General features: G+C 52.7%; 1 protein-coding gene across 1 annotated transcript in view; it reads right to left on the bottom strand.

Moving 5' to 3' along the window:
- Nucleotides 1–16,933, bottom strand: part of LOC123754488 (serine/threonine-protein kinase NIM1) — a 414,954-nt gene that overhangs the window by 50,514 nt on the left and 347,507 nt on the right. The window contains exons 4-5 of the mRNA XM_045736934.2: nt 15,992–16,103; nt 14,417–14,573 (exon numbers count right to left, since the gene is read on the bottom strand). Of these exons, the coding sequence (XP_045592890.2) occupies nt 14,417–14,573; nt 15,992–16,103 (269 nt within the window). The remainder of the gene's footprint in view (nt 1–14,416; nt 14,574–15,991; nt 16,104–16,933) is intronic.

The following is a 16,933-nucleotide window of genomic DNA, read 5'->3' as shown; positions in this document are numbered from 1 at the left end:
AACACCCAGCAGTTGCAGGTACACTGTACCACACACACCCCAGCAACACTTAGCAGCTTCAGGTACACTGTACCACACACACCACCAACACCCAGCAGCTGCAGGTACACTGTACCACACCCCAGCAACACCTAGCAGCTGCAGGTACACTGTACCACACACACACCACCAACACCCAGCAGCTGCAGGTACACTGTACCACACACACCCCAGCAACACCCAGCAGCTGTAGGTACACTGTACCACACACCCCAGCAACACCCAGCAGCTGCAGGTACACTGTACCACACACCCCAGCAACACCCAGCACCTGCAGGTACACTGTACCACACACCCCAACAACACCCAGCAGCTGCAGGTACACTGTACCACACCCCAACAACACCCAGCAGCTGCAGGTACACTGTACCACACCCCAACAACACCCAGCAGCTGCAGGTACACTGTACCACACACCCCAGCAACACCCAGCAGCTGCAGGTACACTGTACCACACACCCCAGCAACACCCAGCAGCTGCAGGTACACTGTACCACACACCCCAGCAACACCCAGCAGCTGCAGGCACACTGTACCACACACCCCAGCAACACCCAGCAGCTGCAGGTACACTGTACCACACACCCCAGCAACACCCAGCAGCTGCAGGTACACTGTACCACACACACCAGCAACACCCAGCAGCTGCAGGTAAACTGTACCACACACACCCCAGCAACACCAAGCAGCTGCAGGTACACTGTGCCACACACACCCCAGCAACACCCAGCAGCTGCAGGTACACTGTACCACACCCCCCCAGCAGCTGCAGGTACACTGTACCACACACCCCCAGCAACACCCAGCAGCTGCAGGTACACTGTACCACACACACCCCAGCAACACCCAGCAGCTGCAGGTACACTGTACCACACACCCCAGCAACACCCAGCAGCTGCAGGTACACTGTACCACACACCCCAGCAATACCCAGCAGCTGCAGGTACACTGCACCACACACACCCCAGCAACACCCAGCAGCTGTAGGTACACTGTACCACACACCCCAGCAACACCCAGCAGCTGCAGGTACACTGTACCACACACCCCAGCAACACCCAGCAGCTGTAGGTACACTGTACCACACACCCCAGCAACACCCAGCAGCTGCAGGTACACTGTACCACACACCCCAGCAACACCCAGCACCTGCAGGTACACTGTACCACACACCCCAACAACACCCAGCAGCTGCAGGTACACTGTACCACACCCCAACAACACCCAGCAGCTGCAGGTACACTGTACCACACCCCAACAACACCCAGCAGCTGCAGGTACACTGTACCACACACCCCAGCAACACCCAGCAGCTGCAGGTACACTGTACCACACACCCCAGCAACACCCAGCAGCTGCAGGTACACTGTACCACACACCCCAGCAACACCCAGCAGCTGCAGGCACACTGTACCACACACCCCAGCAACACCCAGCAGCTGCAGGTACACTGTACCACACACCCCAGCAACACCCAGCAGCTGCAGGTACACTGTACCACACACACCAGCAACACCCAGCAGCTGCAGGTAAACTGTACCACACACACCCCAGCAACACCAAGCAGCTGCAGGTACACTGTGCCACACACACCCCAGCAACACCCAGCAGCTGCAGGTACACTGTACCACACCCCCCCAGCAGCTGCAGGTACACTGTACCACACACCCCCAGCAACACCCAGCAGCTGCAGGTACACTGTACCACACACACCCCAGCAACACCCAGCAGCTGCAGGTACACTGTACCACACACCCCAGCAACACCCAGCAGCTGCAGGTACACTGTACCACACACCCCAGCAATACCCAGCAGCTGCAGGTACACTGCACCACACACACCCCAGCAACACCCAGCAGCTGTAGGTACACTGTACCACACACCCCAGCAATACCCAGCAGCTGCAGGTACACTGTACCACACACACACCACCAACACCCAGCAGCAGCAGGTACACTGTACCATACACACACCACCAACATCCAGCAGCTGCAGGTACACTGTACCACACACACACCACCAACATCCAGCAGCTGCAGGTACACTGTACCACACACACACCACCAACACCCAGCAGCTGCAGGTACACTGTACCACACACACACCACCAACACCCACCAGCTGCAGGTACACTGTACCACACACACATCACCAACACCCAGCAGCTGCAGATACACTGTACCACACACACATCACCAACACCCAGCAGCTGCAGATACACTGTACCACACCCAGCAACACCCAGCAGTTGCAGATACACTGTACCACACACACACCACCAACACCCAGCAGCTGCAGGTACACTGTACCACACACCCCAGCAACACCCAGCAGCTGCAGGCACACTGTACCACACCCCAGCAACACCCAGCAGCTGCAGGTACACTGTACCACACACCCCAGCAACACCCAGCAGCTGCAGGTACACTGTACCACACCCCAGCAACACCCAGCAGCTGCAGGTACACTGTACCACACACCCTAGCAACACCCAGCAGCTGCAGGTACACTGTACCACACACCCCAGCAACACCCAGCAGCTGCAGGTACACTGTACCACACCCCAGCAACACCCAGCAGCTGCAGGTACACTGTACCACACACCCCAGCAACACCCAGCAGCTGCAGGTACACTGTACCACACCCCAGCAACACCCAGCAGCTGCAGGTACACTGTACCACACCCCAGCAACACCCAGCAGCTGCAGGTACACTGTACCATACCCCAGCAACACCCAGCAGCTGCAGGTACACTGTACCACACCCCAGCAACACCTAGCAGCTGCAGGTACACTGTACCACACACACACCACCAACACCCAGCAGCTGCAGGTACACTGTACCACACACACCCCAGCAACACCCAGCAGCTGCAGGTACACTGTACCACACACCCCAGCAACACCCAGCAGCTGCAGGTACACTGTACCACACACCCCAGCAACACCCAGCAGCTGCAGGCACACTGTACCACACACCCCAGCAACACCCAGCAGCTGCAGGTACACTGTACCACACACCCCAGCAACACCCAGCAACTGCAGGTACACTGTACCACACACACCAGCAACACCCAGCAGCTGCAGGTACACTGTACCACACACACCCCAGCAACACCAAGCAGCTGCAGGTACACTGTACCACACCCCCCCAGCAGCTGCAGGTACACTGTACCACACACCCCCAGCAACACCCAGCAGCTGCAGGTACACTGTACCACACACACCCCAGCAACACCCAGCAGCTGCAGGTACACTGTACCACACACCCCAGCAACACCCAGCAGCTGCAGGTACACTGTACCACACACCCCAGCAATACCCAGCAGCTGCAGGTACACTGTACCACACACACCCCAGCAACACCCAGCAGCTGCAGGTACACTGTACCACACACCCCAGCAATACCCAGCAGCTGCAGGTACACTGTACCACACACACACCACCAACACCCAGCAGCAGCAGGTACACTGTACCATACACACACCACCAACATCCAGCAGCTGCAGGTACACTGTACCACACACACACCACCAACATCCAGCAGCTGCAGGTACACTGTACCACACACACACCACCAACACCCAGCAGCTGCAGGTACACTGTACCACACATACACCACCAACACCCAGCAGCTGCAGGTACACTGTACCACACACACATCACCAACACCCAGCAGCTGCAGATACACTGTACCACACCCAGCAACACCCAGCAGTTGCAGGTACACTGTACCACACACCCCAGCAATACCCAGCAGCTGCAGGTACACTGTACCACACACCATCAACACCCAACAGCTGCAGGTACACTGTACCACACCCCCCACCAACACCAAGCAGCTGCAGGTACACTGTACCACACACCATTAACACCCAGCAGCTGCAGGTACACTGTACCACACACCATCAACACCCAGCAGCTGCAGGTACAATGTACCACACACACACCACCAACACCCAGCAGCTGCAGGTACACTGTACCACACACACCACCAACACCCAGCAGTTGCAGGTACACTGTACCACACACACACCACCAACACCCAGCAGTTGCAGGTACACTGTACCACACACACCACCAACACCCAGCAGTTGCAGGTACACTGTACCACACACACCCCAGCAACACTTAGCAGCTTCAGGTACACTGTACCACACACACCACCAACACCCAGCAGCTTCAGGTACACTGTACCACACACCACCAACACCCAGCAGCTGCAGGTACACTGTACCACACACACCACCAACACCCAGCAGCTGCAGGTACACTGTACCACACACCCCAGCAACACCCAGCAGCTATAGGTACACTGTATCACACACCCCAGCAACACCCAGCAGCTGTAGGTACACTGTACCACACACCACCAACACCCAGCAGCTGCAGGTACACTGTACCACACCCCCCACCAACACCCCAGCAGCTGCAGGTACACTGTACCACACACCACCAACACCCAGCAGCTGCAGGTACACTGTACCACACACACACCACCAACATTTAGCAGCTGCAGGTACACTGTACCACACACACACCACCAACATCCAGCAGCTGCAGGTACACTGTACCACGCACCCCACCAACACCCCAGCAGCTGCAGGTACACTGTACCACACACCCCAGCAACACCCATCAGCTGTAGGTACTCTGTACCACACACCCCAGCAACACCCAGCAGCTGTAGGTACACTGTACCACACACCACCAACACCCAGCAGCTGCAGGTACACTGTACCACACCCCCACCAACACCCTATCAGCTGCAGGTACACTGTACCACACACCACCAACACCCAGCAGCTGCAGGTACACTGTACCACACACCACCAACACCCAGCAGCTGCAGGTACACTGTACCACACCCCCCACCAACACCCCAGCAGCTGCAGGTACACTGTACCACACACCACCAACACCCAGCAGCTGCAGGTACACTGTACCACACACACACCACCAACATTTAGCAGCTGCAGGTACACTGTACCACTTACACACACCAACAACATCCAGCAGCTGCAGGTACACTGTACCACGCTCCCCACCAACACCCCAGCAGCTGCAGGTGCACTGTACCACACACCAGCAACACCCAGCATCTGCAGGTACACTGTACCACACACCCCACCAATACCCAGCAGCTGCAGATACACTGTACCACACCCCCCACCAACACCCAGCAGCTGCAGGTACACTGTACCACACACCATTAACACCCAGCAGCTGCAGGTACACTGTACCACACACCACCAACACCCAGCAGCTGCAGGTACACTGTACCACACACACACCACCAACATTTAGCAGCTGCAGGTACACTGTACCACACACACACACCACCAACATCCAGCAGCTGCAGGTACACTGTACCACGCACCCCACCAACACCCCAGCAGCTGCAGGTGCACTGTACCACACACCAGCAACACCCAGCATCTGCAGGTACACTGTACCACACACCCCACCAATACCCAGCAGCTGCAGATACACTGTACCACACCCCCCACCAACACCCAGCAGCTGCAGGTACACTGTACCACACACCATTAACACCCAGCAGCTGCAGGTACACAGTACCACACACCACCAACACCCAGCAGCTGCAGGTACACTGTACCACACACACACGACCAACACCCAGCAGCTGCAGGTACACTGTACCACACACACCACCAACACCCAGCAGTTGCAGGTACACTGTACCACACACACCCCAGCAACACTTAGCAGCTGCAGGTACACTGTACCACACACATCACCAACACCCAGCAGCTGCAGGTACACTGTACCACACACACACCACCAACATTTAGCAGCTGCAGGTACACTGTACAACATACACACACCACCAACATCCAGCAGCTGCAGGTACACTGTACCACGCTCCCCACCAACACCCCAGCAGCTGCAGGTGCACTGTACCACACACCAGCAACACCCAGCATCTGCAGGTACACTGTACCACACACCCCACCAATACCCAGCAGCTGCAGATACACTGTACCACACCCCCCACCAACACCCAGCAGCTGCAGGTACACTGTACCACACACCATTAACACCCAGCAGCTGCAGGTACACTGTACCACACACACACCACCAACATTTAGCAGCTGCAGGTACACTGTACCACACACACACACACCACCAACATCCAGCAGCTGCAGGTACACTGTACCACGCACCCCACCAACACCCCAGCAGCTGCAGGCGCACTGTACCACACACCAGCAACACCCAGCATCTGCAGGTACACTGTACCACACACCCCACCAATACCCAGCAGCTGCAGATACACTGTACCACACCCCCCACCAACACCCAGTAGCTGCAGGTACACTGTACCACACACCATTAACACCCAGCAGCTGCAGGTACACAGTACCACACACCACCAACACCCAGCAGCTGCAGGTACACTGTACCACACACACACGACCAACACCCAGCAGCTGCAGGTACACTGTACCACACACACCACCAACACCCAGCAGTTGCAGGTACACTGTACCACACACACCCCAGCAACACTTAGCAGCTGCAGGTACACTGTACCACACACATCACCAACACCCAGCAGCTGCAGGTACACTGTACCACACACACACCACCAACACCCAGCAGCTGCAGGTACACTGTACCACACACACCACCAACACCCAGCAGCTGCAGGTACACTGTACCACACCCCAGCAACACCCAGCAGCTGCAGGTACACTGTACCACACACCCCACCAATACCCAGCAGCTGTAGATACACTGTACCACACACCCTACCAACACCCAGCAGCTGCAGGTACACTGTACCACACACACACCACCAACACCCAGCAGCTGCAGGTACACTGTACCACACACACACCACCAACACCCAGCAGCTGCAGGTACACTGTACCACACACAAGCAACACCCAGCAGCTGCAGGTACACTGTACCACACCCCAGCAGCTGCAGGTACACTGTACCACACCTCAGCAGCTGCAGGTACACTGTACCACACCCCAGCAGCTGCAGGTACACTGTACCACACCCCAGCAGCTGCAGGTACACTGTACCACACACACCACCAACACCCAGCAGCTGCAGGTACACTGTACCACACACACCACCAACACCCAGCAGCTGCAGGTACACTGTACCACACCCCAGCAACACCCAGCAGCTGCAGGTACACTGTACCACACACTACCAACACCCAGCAGCTGCAGGTACACTGTACCACACACACACACCACCAACACCCAGCAGCTGCAGGTACACTGTACCACACACCCCACCAACACCCAGCAGCTGCAGGTACACTGTACCACACACACACACCACCAACACCCAGCAGCTGCAGGTACACTGTACCACACACCCCACCAACACCCAGCAGCTGCAGGTACACTGTACCACACACACACACCACCAACACCCAGCAGCTGCAGGTACACTGTACCACACCCCAGCAGCTGCAGGTACACTGTACCACACCCCAGAAGCTGCAGGTACACTGTACCACACACACCAACACCCAGCAGCTGCAGGTACACTGTACCACACACAAGCAACACCCAGCAGCTGCAGGTACACTGTACCACACACCCCACCAACACCCAGCAGCTGCAGGTACACTGTACCACACACACACACCACCAACAAACAGCAGCTGCAGGTACACTGTACCACACACACACACCACCACCAAAACCCAGCAGCTGCAGGTACACTGTACCACACACACCACCAACACCCAGCAGCTGCAGGTACACTGTACCACACACACACACCACCAACACCCAGCAGCTGCAGGTACACTGTACCACACACACACCACCAACACCCAGCAGCTGCAGGTACACTGTACCACACACCCCACCAACACCCAGCAGCTGCAGGTACACTGTACCACACACACCACCAACACCCAGCAGCTGCAGGTACACTGTACCACACCCCAGCAACACCCAGCAGCTGCAGGTACACTGTACCACACCCCAGCAGCTGCAGGTACACTGTACCACACACACCCCACCAACACCCAGCAGCTGCAGGTACACTGTACCACACACCCCACCAACACCCAGCAGCTGCAGGTACACTGTACCACACACACCACCAACACCCAGCAGCTGCAGGTACACTGTACCACACACACACCACCAACACCCAGCAGCTGCAGGTACACTGTACCACACACACCCCACCAACACCCAGCAGCTGCAGGTACACTGTACCACACACCCCACCAACACCCAGCAGCTGCAGGTACACTGTACCACACACCCCACCAACACCCAGCAGCTGCAGGTACACTGTACCACACACACACCACCAACACCCAGCAGCTGCAGGTACACTGTACCACACACACACACCACCAACACCCAGCAGCTGCAGGTACACTGTACCACACACCCCACCAACACCCAGCAGCTGCAGGTACACTGTACCACACACACACCACCAACACCCAGCAGCTGCAGGTACACTGTACCACACACACACACCACCAACACCCAGCAGCTGCAGGTACACTGTACCACACACCCCACCAACACCCAGCAGCTGCAGGTACACTGTACCACACACACACCACCAACACCCAGCAGCTGCAGGTACACTGTACCACACACACACCACCAACACAACCTTCAACATCAGATATAAGTGTAACAATCACCAAATTAGTCAATACATCAACAAAAAACTCCAACAGTCAAGAGACATCAATGTGAGGGGCCGTAATGTCCAAGATCAACACTAACTCAGCGCCGTCAACATGGAAGTGCCGCCAGTCATCAATATGGTGGACACTGGGGGATATATTGGCCTTGACTCACGTCAACACAAAACTTTGTAGCCATTCAGGGCCCCAGGTTGGTCCGCCTGCTGCAGGGGCTCTTAGACACGTAAAAGTTTCTGAGTGAGCACTTTACAGCAACTTGGAACGCTGTTAACACCTTCCACTCAGGTAAATGAACGCTGTTAACACCTTCCACTCAGGTAAATGAACGCTAGTATGTTATCCCGGCGGCTTCCGCCATCTTGGCTATCACTTCCTTGTGGGTCTGGTCAATATCGTTCTGGAAACCTGCCGTGATTCATATTTAACTGTCCACCAACACGAGGGTGTGGGACAAGGGGTCGAAATCACTCGACAGTTTCTTCCTCTCAATCGTTTGGTATGGTCGGTAGAGCGATGAGGTGGCTGAGTGCAGGGTCGGAGTTCGATCCTCCATGGTGTAAGTTATCTGAGCTCCTTGTCCTCGTATTCCAGCTCCTTGTCCTCACCTCACCTGATTCCGGGGATCAAGATCCCCGCGGCCCGGTCTCTGGCCTGGTTAAATGTCTGATCAACCAGGCTGTTGGACGCGGCTGCTCGCAGCCTAATGCATAGGCCTAAGAATACTGTTTTGGTTCTTGCCTTCTTTCTGGTCCCGTATACACTCTTTCTGGCCCCGTATACACACTTTCTGGTCCCGTATACACTCTTTCTGGTCCCGTATACACTCTTTCTGGTCCCGTATACACTCTTTCTGGTCCCGTATACATTCTGGTCCCGTATGCACTCTTTCTGGCCCCGTATACACACTTTCTGGTCCCGTATACACTTTTTGGTCCCGTATACATACTTTCTGGTCCCGTATACACACTTTCTGGTCCCGTATACACACTTTCTGGTCCCGTATACACACTTTCTGGTCCCGTATACACACTTTCTGGTCCCGTATACACACTTTCTGGTCCCGTATACACACTTTCTGGTCCCGTATACACTCTTTCTGGTCCCGTGTACACTCTTTCCGGTCCAGTATACACTCTTTTTGGTCCCGTATACACTCTTTCTGGTCCCGTATACACACTTTCTGGTCCCGTATACACTATTTCTGGTCCCGTATACACTCTTACTGGTCCCGTATACAAACTTTCTGGTCCCGTATACACACTTTCTGGTCCCGTATACACTCTTTCTGGTCCCGTATTCACTCTTTCTGGTCCCGTATACAAACTTTATGGTCCCGTATACACACTTTCTGGTCCCGTATACACTCTTTCTGGTCCCGTATTCACTCTTTCTGGTCCCGTATACACTCTTACTGTTCCCGTATTCACTCTTTCTGGTCCCGTATGCACTCTTTCTGGTCCCGTATACACTCTTTCTGGTCCCGTATACACACTTTCTGGTCCCGTATACACTCTTTCTGGTCCCGTATACACTCTGGTCCCGTATGCACTCTTTCTGGCCCCGTATACACACTTTCTGGCCCCGTATACACACTTTCTGGTCCCGTATGCACACTTTCTGGTCCCGTATACACACTTTCTGGTCCCGTATACACACTTTCTGGTCCCGTATACACACTTTCTGGTCCCGTATACACTCTTTCTGGTCCCGTGTACACTCTTTCTGGTCCCGTGTACACTCTTTCTGGTCCCGTATACACTCTTTTTGGTCCCGTATACACTCTTTCTGGTCCCGTATACACACTTTCTGGTCCCGTATACACTATTTCTGGTCCCGTATACACTCTTACTGGTCCCGTATACAAACTTTCTGGTCCCGTATACACACTTTCTGGTCCCGTATACACTCTTTCTGGTCCCGTATTCACTCTTTCTGGTCCCGTATACACTCTTACTGGTCCAGTATTCACTCTTTCTGGTCCCGTATACACTCTTTCTGGTCCCGTATACACTCTTTCTGGTCCCGTATACACACTTTCTGGTCCCGTATACACTCTTTCTGGTCCCGTATACACTCTTTCTGGTCCCGTATACACTCTTTCTGGTCCCGTATACACACTTTCTGGTCTCGTATACACTCTTTCTGGTTCCGTATACACACTTTCTGTCCCGTATACACACTTTCTGGTCCCGTATACACACTTTCTGGTCCCGTATACACACTTTCTGTCCCGTATACACACTTTCTGGTCCCGTATACACTCTTCCAGGTCCCGTATACACACTTTCTGGTCCCGTATACACTCTTTCTGATCCCGTATACACACTTTCTGGTCCCGTTTACACTCTTCCAGTTCCCGTATACACACTTTCTGGTCCCGTATACACTCTTTCTGGTCCCGTATACACTCTTTCTGGTCCCGTATACACTCTTTCTGATCCCGTATACACACTTTCTGGTCCCGTATACACTCTTTCTGGTCCCGTATACACTTTCTGGTCCCGTATACACTCTTTCTGATCCCGTATACACACTTTCTGGTCCCGTATACACACTTTCTGGTCCCGTATACACACTTTCTGGTCCCGTATACACACTTTCTAGTCCCATATACACACTTTCTAGTCCCGTATACACACTTTCTAGTCCCGTATACACACTTTCTAGGCCCGTATACACACTTTCTGGTCCCGTATACACACTTTCTGTTCCCGTATATACTCTTTCTGGTCCCGTATACACACCTTCTAGTCCCGTATACAAACTTTCTGGTCCCGTATACACTCTTTCTGGTCCCGTATACACACTTTCTGGTCCCGTATACACACTTTCAGGTCCCGTAAACTCACTTTCTGGTCCCGTATACACACTTTCTGGTCCCGTATACACTCTTTCTGGTCCCGTATACACACTTTCTGGTCCCGTATACTGACTTTCTGGTCCCGTATACACACTTTCTGGTCCCGTATACACTCTTTCTGGTCCCGTATACACACTCTCTGGTCCCGTATACACTCTTTCTGGTCCCGTATACACACTTTCCAGTCCCGTATACACACTTTCTAGTCCCGTATACACACTTTCTAGGCCCGTATACACACTTTCTGGTCCCGTATACACACTTTCTGGTCCCGTATACACTCTCTCTGGTCCCGTATACACACTTTCTAGTCCCGTATACAAACTTTCTGGTCCCGTATACACACTTTCTGGTCCCGTATACAAACTTTCTGGTCCCGTATACACACTTTCTGGTCCCGTATACACACTTTCTGGTCCCGTATACACACTTTCTAGTCCCGTATACAAACTTTCTGGTCCCGTATACACTCTGGTCCCGTATACAAACTTTCTGGTCCCGTATACACACTTTCAAGTCCCGTATACACACTTTCTGGTCCCGTATACTCACTTTCTGGTCCCGTATACACACTTTAAGGTCCCGTATACACACTTTCTGGTCCGTATACACTCTTTCTGGTCCCGTATACACACTTTCTGGTCCCGTATTCACACTTTCTAGTCCCGTATACACACTTTCTAGTCCCGTATACACACTTTCTGGTCCCGTATACACACTTTCTGGTCCCGTATACACACTTTCTGGTCCCGTATACACACTTTCTGGTCCCGTATACACACTTTCTGGTCCGTATACACACTTTCTGGTCCCGTATACACACTTTCTGGTCCCGTATTCACACTTTCTAGTCCCGTATACACACTTTCTAGTCCCGTATACACACTTTCTGGTCCCGTATACACACTTTCTGGTCCCGTATACACACTTTCTGGTCCCGTATACACACTTTCTGGTCCCGTATACACACTTTCTGGTCCCGTATACACACTTTCTGGTCCCGTATTCACACTTTCTAGTCCCGTATACACACTTTCTAGTCCCGTATACACACTTTCTGGTCCCGTATACACACTTTCTGGTCCCGTATACACACTTTCTGGTCCCGTATACACACTTTCTGGTCCCGTATACACAATATTATACAACACTATATACCTTCGAGCACAAGTTACCTGACGTTATTGACGTTGTCTCGACGTTATTGACGTTGTCTCGACGTTACTGACGTTGACTCGACGTTAGTGACGTTGTCTCGACGTTATTGACGTTGTCTCGACGTTACTGACGTTGTCTCGACGTAACTGACGTTGTCTCGACGTAACTGACGTTGTCTCGACGTAACTGACGTTGTCTCGACGTAACTGACGTTGTCTCGACGTTGCTGACGTTGTCTCGACGTTGCTGACGTTGTCTCGACGTTACTGACGTTGTCTCGACGTTACTGACGTTGACTTTAATTAACATAATGTACACGACTGCTGACTCTTGTTAGCTGGCTGAGAGCTTTCCCTTCCCATAGTTCATGGTAAGCCTTACCCTACTAGTTTTACACAGGAGGGTACAGGAGCAGACGACTGCTGACTCCTGTTAGCTGGCTGAGAGCTTTCCCTTCCCATAGTTCATGGTAAGCCTTACCCTACTAGTTTTACACAGGAGGGTACAGGAGCAGACGACTGCTGACTCCTGTTAGCTGGCTGAGAGCTTTCCCTTCCCATAGTTCATGGTAAGCCTTACCCTACTAGTTTTACACAGGAGGGTACAGGAGCAGACGACTGCTGACTCCTGTTAGCTGGCTGAGAGCTTTCCCTTCCCATAGTTCATGGTAAGCCTTACCCTACTAGTTTTACCCAGGAGGGTACAGGAGCAGACGACTGCTGACTCCTGTTAGCAGGCTGAGAGCTTTCCCTTCCCATAGTTCATGGTAAGCCTTACCCTACTAGTTTTACCCTGGATCACGACCAACAAATCGGTTTACAACCAAATGTGGCCAACAGCATATGGGTAACACGCAGACTTTTGCTCACACTCTAAGTTCCAAGTTAGACTCAAGCAGTTTAAGTTCCTAGTTAGACTTAAACATTCTAAGTTCCTAGTTAGACATAAGCAGTTTAAGTTCCCAGGCAATATGATAAGTCGTCCTGGAAAGAATGAACATCTGTGACCAAGCCATAAGGCAGACACCTGCAGGAGATACTAATGATTAAGCCTTTACGTGTCCACATACGAAGCCTGTACATCTTTCCTCAAACTTGGCGGCTTTGTTAACATTTATTACACAATTTATTAGCTCCGAAGCACTACGAAGTTGTTTATAATTTATAACTGTTTATAAATTATAATGTTATAAATTATAACTGTTTATAATTACAACAATTTCCACGTTGTAAACTGTCATTTACAACAATTTCCACGTTGTAAACTGTCATTTACAACAATTTCCACGTTGTAAACTGTCATTTACAACAATTTCCACGTTGTAAACTGTCATTTACAACAATTTCCACGTTGTAAACTGTCATTTACAACAATTTCCACGTTGTAAACTGTCATTTACAACAATTTCCACGTTGTAAACTGTCATTTACAACAATTTCCACGTTATAAACTGTCATTTACAACAATTTTTAAGTTGCAAACTGTCTAATAAATGTAAACAAAGTCCCCCATGACGGAGAATAGACGCTCAGCTTTCATAAGAGAAAACGTAAATGCTGGCTGAATCCTGGCTTCAGTTAAGGGGAAACTAACCAAGTCCAAGTTCAAGTACGCTTACTGAGAAAAAGGAAGTACATCTCAAAAGAAAAGAGTAGCTTATAGGTTATTTCTACCCCTCGAACTCACCAGATAGGTGACGGCGGAGAGGACCTGCGTGAAGACCTTAGCGGAGTCGTTCTCCGGCAGGCGGCCGTCGGCCGTCACGCGGTTGAAGAGTTCTCCGCCGGGCGCGAACTCCAGCACCAGGTGGATCCTGGAGAGTGTCTCCACCACTTCGAACAGTCTGTGGGAGGACGGATGGCACCGCGATCTGTACTCCTTCCTCCTCACACGCCTCTCACTATCACTATATAGCAGCTGGGATACCAGGACGAGCAGCTGGGATATGAGGACATGGAGCCGGGATATGAGGACAAGGAGCTGGGATATGAGGACATGGAGCCGGGATATTTGAGGACGAGGAGCTGGGATATGAGGACATGGAGCCGGGATATGAGGACATGGAGCCGGGATATGAGGACAAGGACCTGGGATATGAGGACAAGGAGCTGTAATATAACGGAAAGGAGCTGGGATACGAGGTCAAGGAGCTGGGATATGAGGACGAGGAGCTGGGATGAGGACAAGGAGCTAGGATATAAAGACAAGTAGCTGGAATATGAGGACAAGAACCTGGGATATGAGGACGAGGAGCTGGGATATGAGGACTATATAGGGAGCTAGAATATGAGGACAAGCAACTGGGACATGAGGACAAGAAGCTGGGATATAATTTATTTAGTTATTTATTTATTTATTTATATACAAGAAGGTACATTGGGAGGCAAAACTGACAATGTTTACAGGTACATTGTAAAATAATTTGACACAATACACAAAAATCAGATTAATACACAATAATGACAAAGATTAGTAGGTACATTAAGGTAAAATTTTAGGGTTATCAACTGGTTCATTGTAGCACAATTTGAGGATGATTTCAAGGAATAATGCAGTAAAATCTGCACTCAATATAACAGCCATGATATCAGATGATATCAATGATTACAATGGTAAAGTTGTATGGCTTAGGTACATATATTGGGAGATTGGGTAGCACTACATACAGTGCGAGTTTAAAGCACAAGGTAGGAAATTATGAAGATGAAATTAGGTACTCTTTGGTTTTGTTTTTGAATAAGGCAAAAGTTGGACAGCTTTTCAATTCGTTAAGGAGTGAGTTCCATAGACTGGGTCCCTTTATTTGCAAAGAGTGTTTACACAGATTAAGTTTGATTCTGGAGATATCAAAGAGATATTTATTTCTGATAATACACAAGTATTATATTTACTGGTGGGTGAGAATAGTGATTGGTTTCCTGACTTGTGAATGACCCTTATTTATACGTATATTGTAGCAACCTCTCCCCCCCTGTCTCCACTACCTGTGTTCCCTCTCGATCCCTCTCCCTATCCCATCTCCTCTCTTTCCCTGTGTCCCCTCTCTCCCTGTACCCACTCTCCTTGTTCCTGCTCCCAGTGTCCTCACCCTCTCCATGTATCCCCTCTCCCTGTGTGTCCTCTCTTTCTATCTTTTATCTCTCTCAGTCTCTGCTCTTCCTCATTCTCTCTCTCTCTCTGCCTATATATTCGTTCGTGTCTCGACTCTCCTTCATATTACGTGTCTCCCTCCCAGGTCTCCGTCCTCGCCCGCCTGCTCACCTGATAATGTTGGGGTGGGCGACGGCGTCCATGTTGGAGATCTCCCGCGCTAACATCCGCTGCGTCTTCTGGTCCAATTTAGATTTGTCGATGACCTTCACGGCGACCTTGTCTGAGGGGAGATAGAGACACCTCCGTCACGCGACACGCAAACTTCTATTACATTCTCAGCATTTTATAGTAAAGTATCGATAATTACATGTTGGTGGCATGTGGCCTCCCAGGAGCCCCAGGAGGAGCCCCAGGAGGAGCCCAGGAGGAGCATAGAAGGAGCCCCAGGAGCCCCAGGAGGACCCCAAGGTGGAGCCCAAGAGGATCCCAGGAGGAGCCCCAGGAGGAGCCCCAGGAGGAGCCCCAGGAGGAGCCCAGGAGGAGCCCCAGGAGGAGCCCCAGGAGGAGCCCAGGAGGAGCACAGGAGGAGCATAGAAGGAGCCCCAGGAGCCCCAGGAGGACCCCCAGGTGGAGCCCAAGAGGATCCCAGGAGGAGCCCCAGGAGGAGCCCCAGGAGGAGCCCCAGGAGGAGCCCAGGAGGAGCCCCAGGAGGAGCCCCAGAAGGAGCCCCAGGAGGAGCCCCAGGAGGAGCCCAGGAGGAGCCCCAGGAGGAGCCCCAGGAGGAGCCCAGGAGGAGCCCCAGGAGGAGCCCAGGAGGAGCCCCAGGAGGAGCACAGAAGGAGCCCCGGGAGCCCCAGGAGGACCCCCAGGTGGAGCCCAAGAGGATCCCAGGAGGAGCCCAGGAGGATCCCCAGGAGGAGCCCCAGGAGGAGCCAGGAGGAGCCCCAGGAGGAGCCCCAGGAGGAGCCCAGGAGGAGCCCCAGGAGGCGCCCCAGGAGGAGCCCCAGGAGGAGCCCAGGAGGAGCCCCAGGAGGAGTCCAGGAGGAGCCCCAGGAGGAGCCCCAGGAGGAGCCCAGGAGGAGCCCCAGGAGGAGCCCCAGGAGGAGCCCC

Source organism: Procambarus clarkii, chromosome 18, assembly GCF_040958095.1.
Source record: "Procambarus clarkii isolate CNS0578487 chromosome 18, FALCON_Pclarkii_2.0, whole genome shotgun sequence".
Taxonomy (NCBI): domain Eukaryota; kingdom Metazoa; phylum Arthropoda; class Malacostraca; order Decapoda; family Cambaridae; genus Procambarus; species Procambarus clarkii.
Note: the sequence above shows the minus strand (reverse complement) of the source record. Positions and strands in the feature narration are given on the sequence as shown.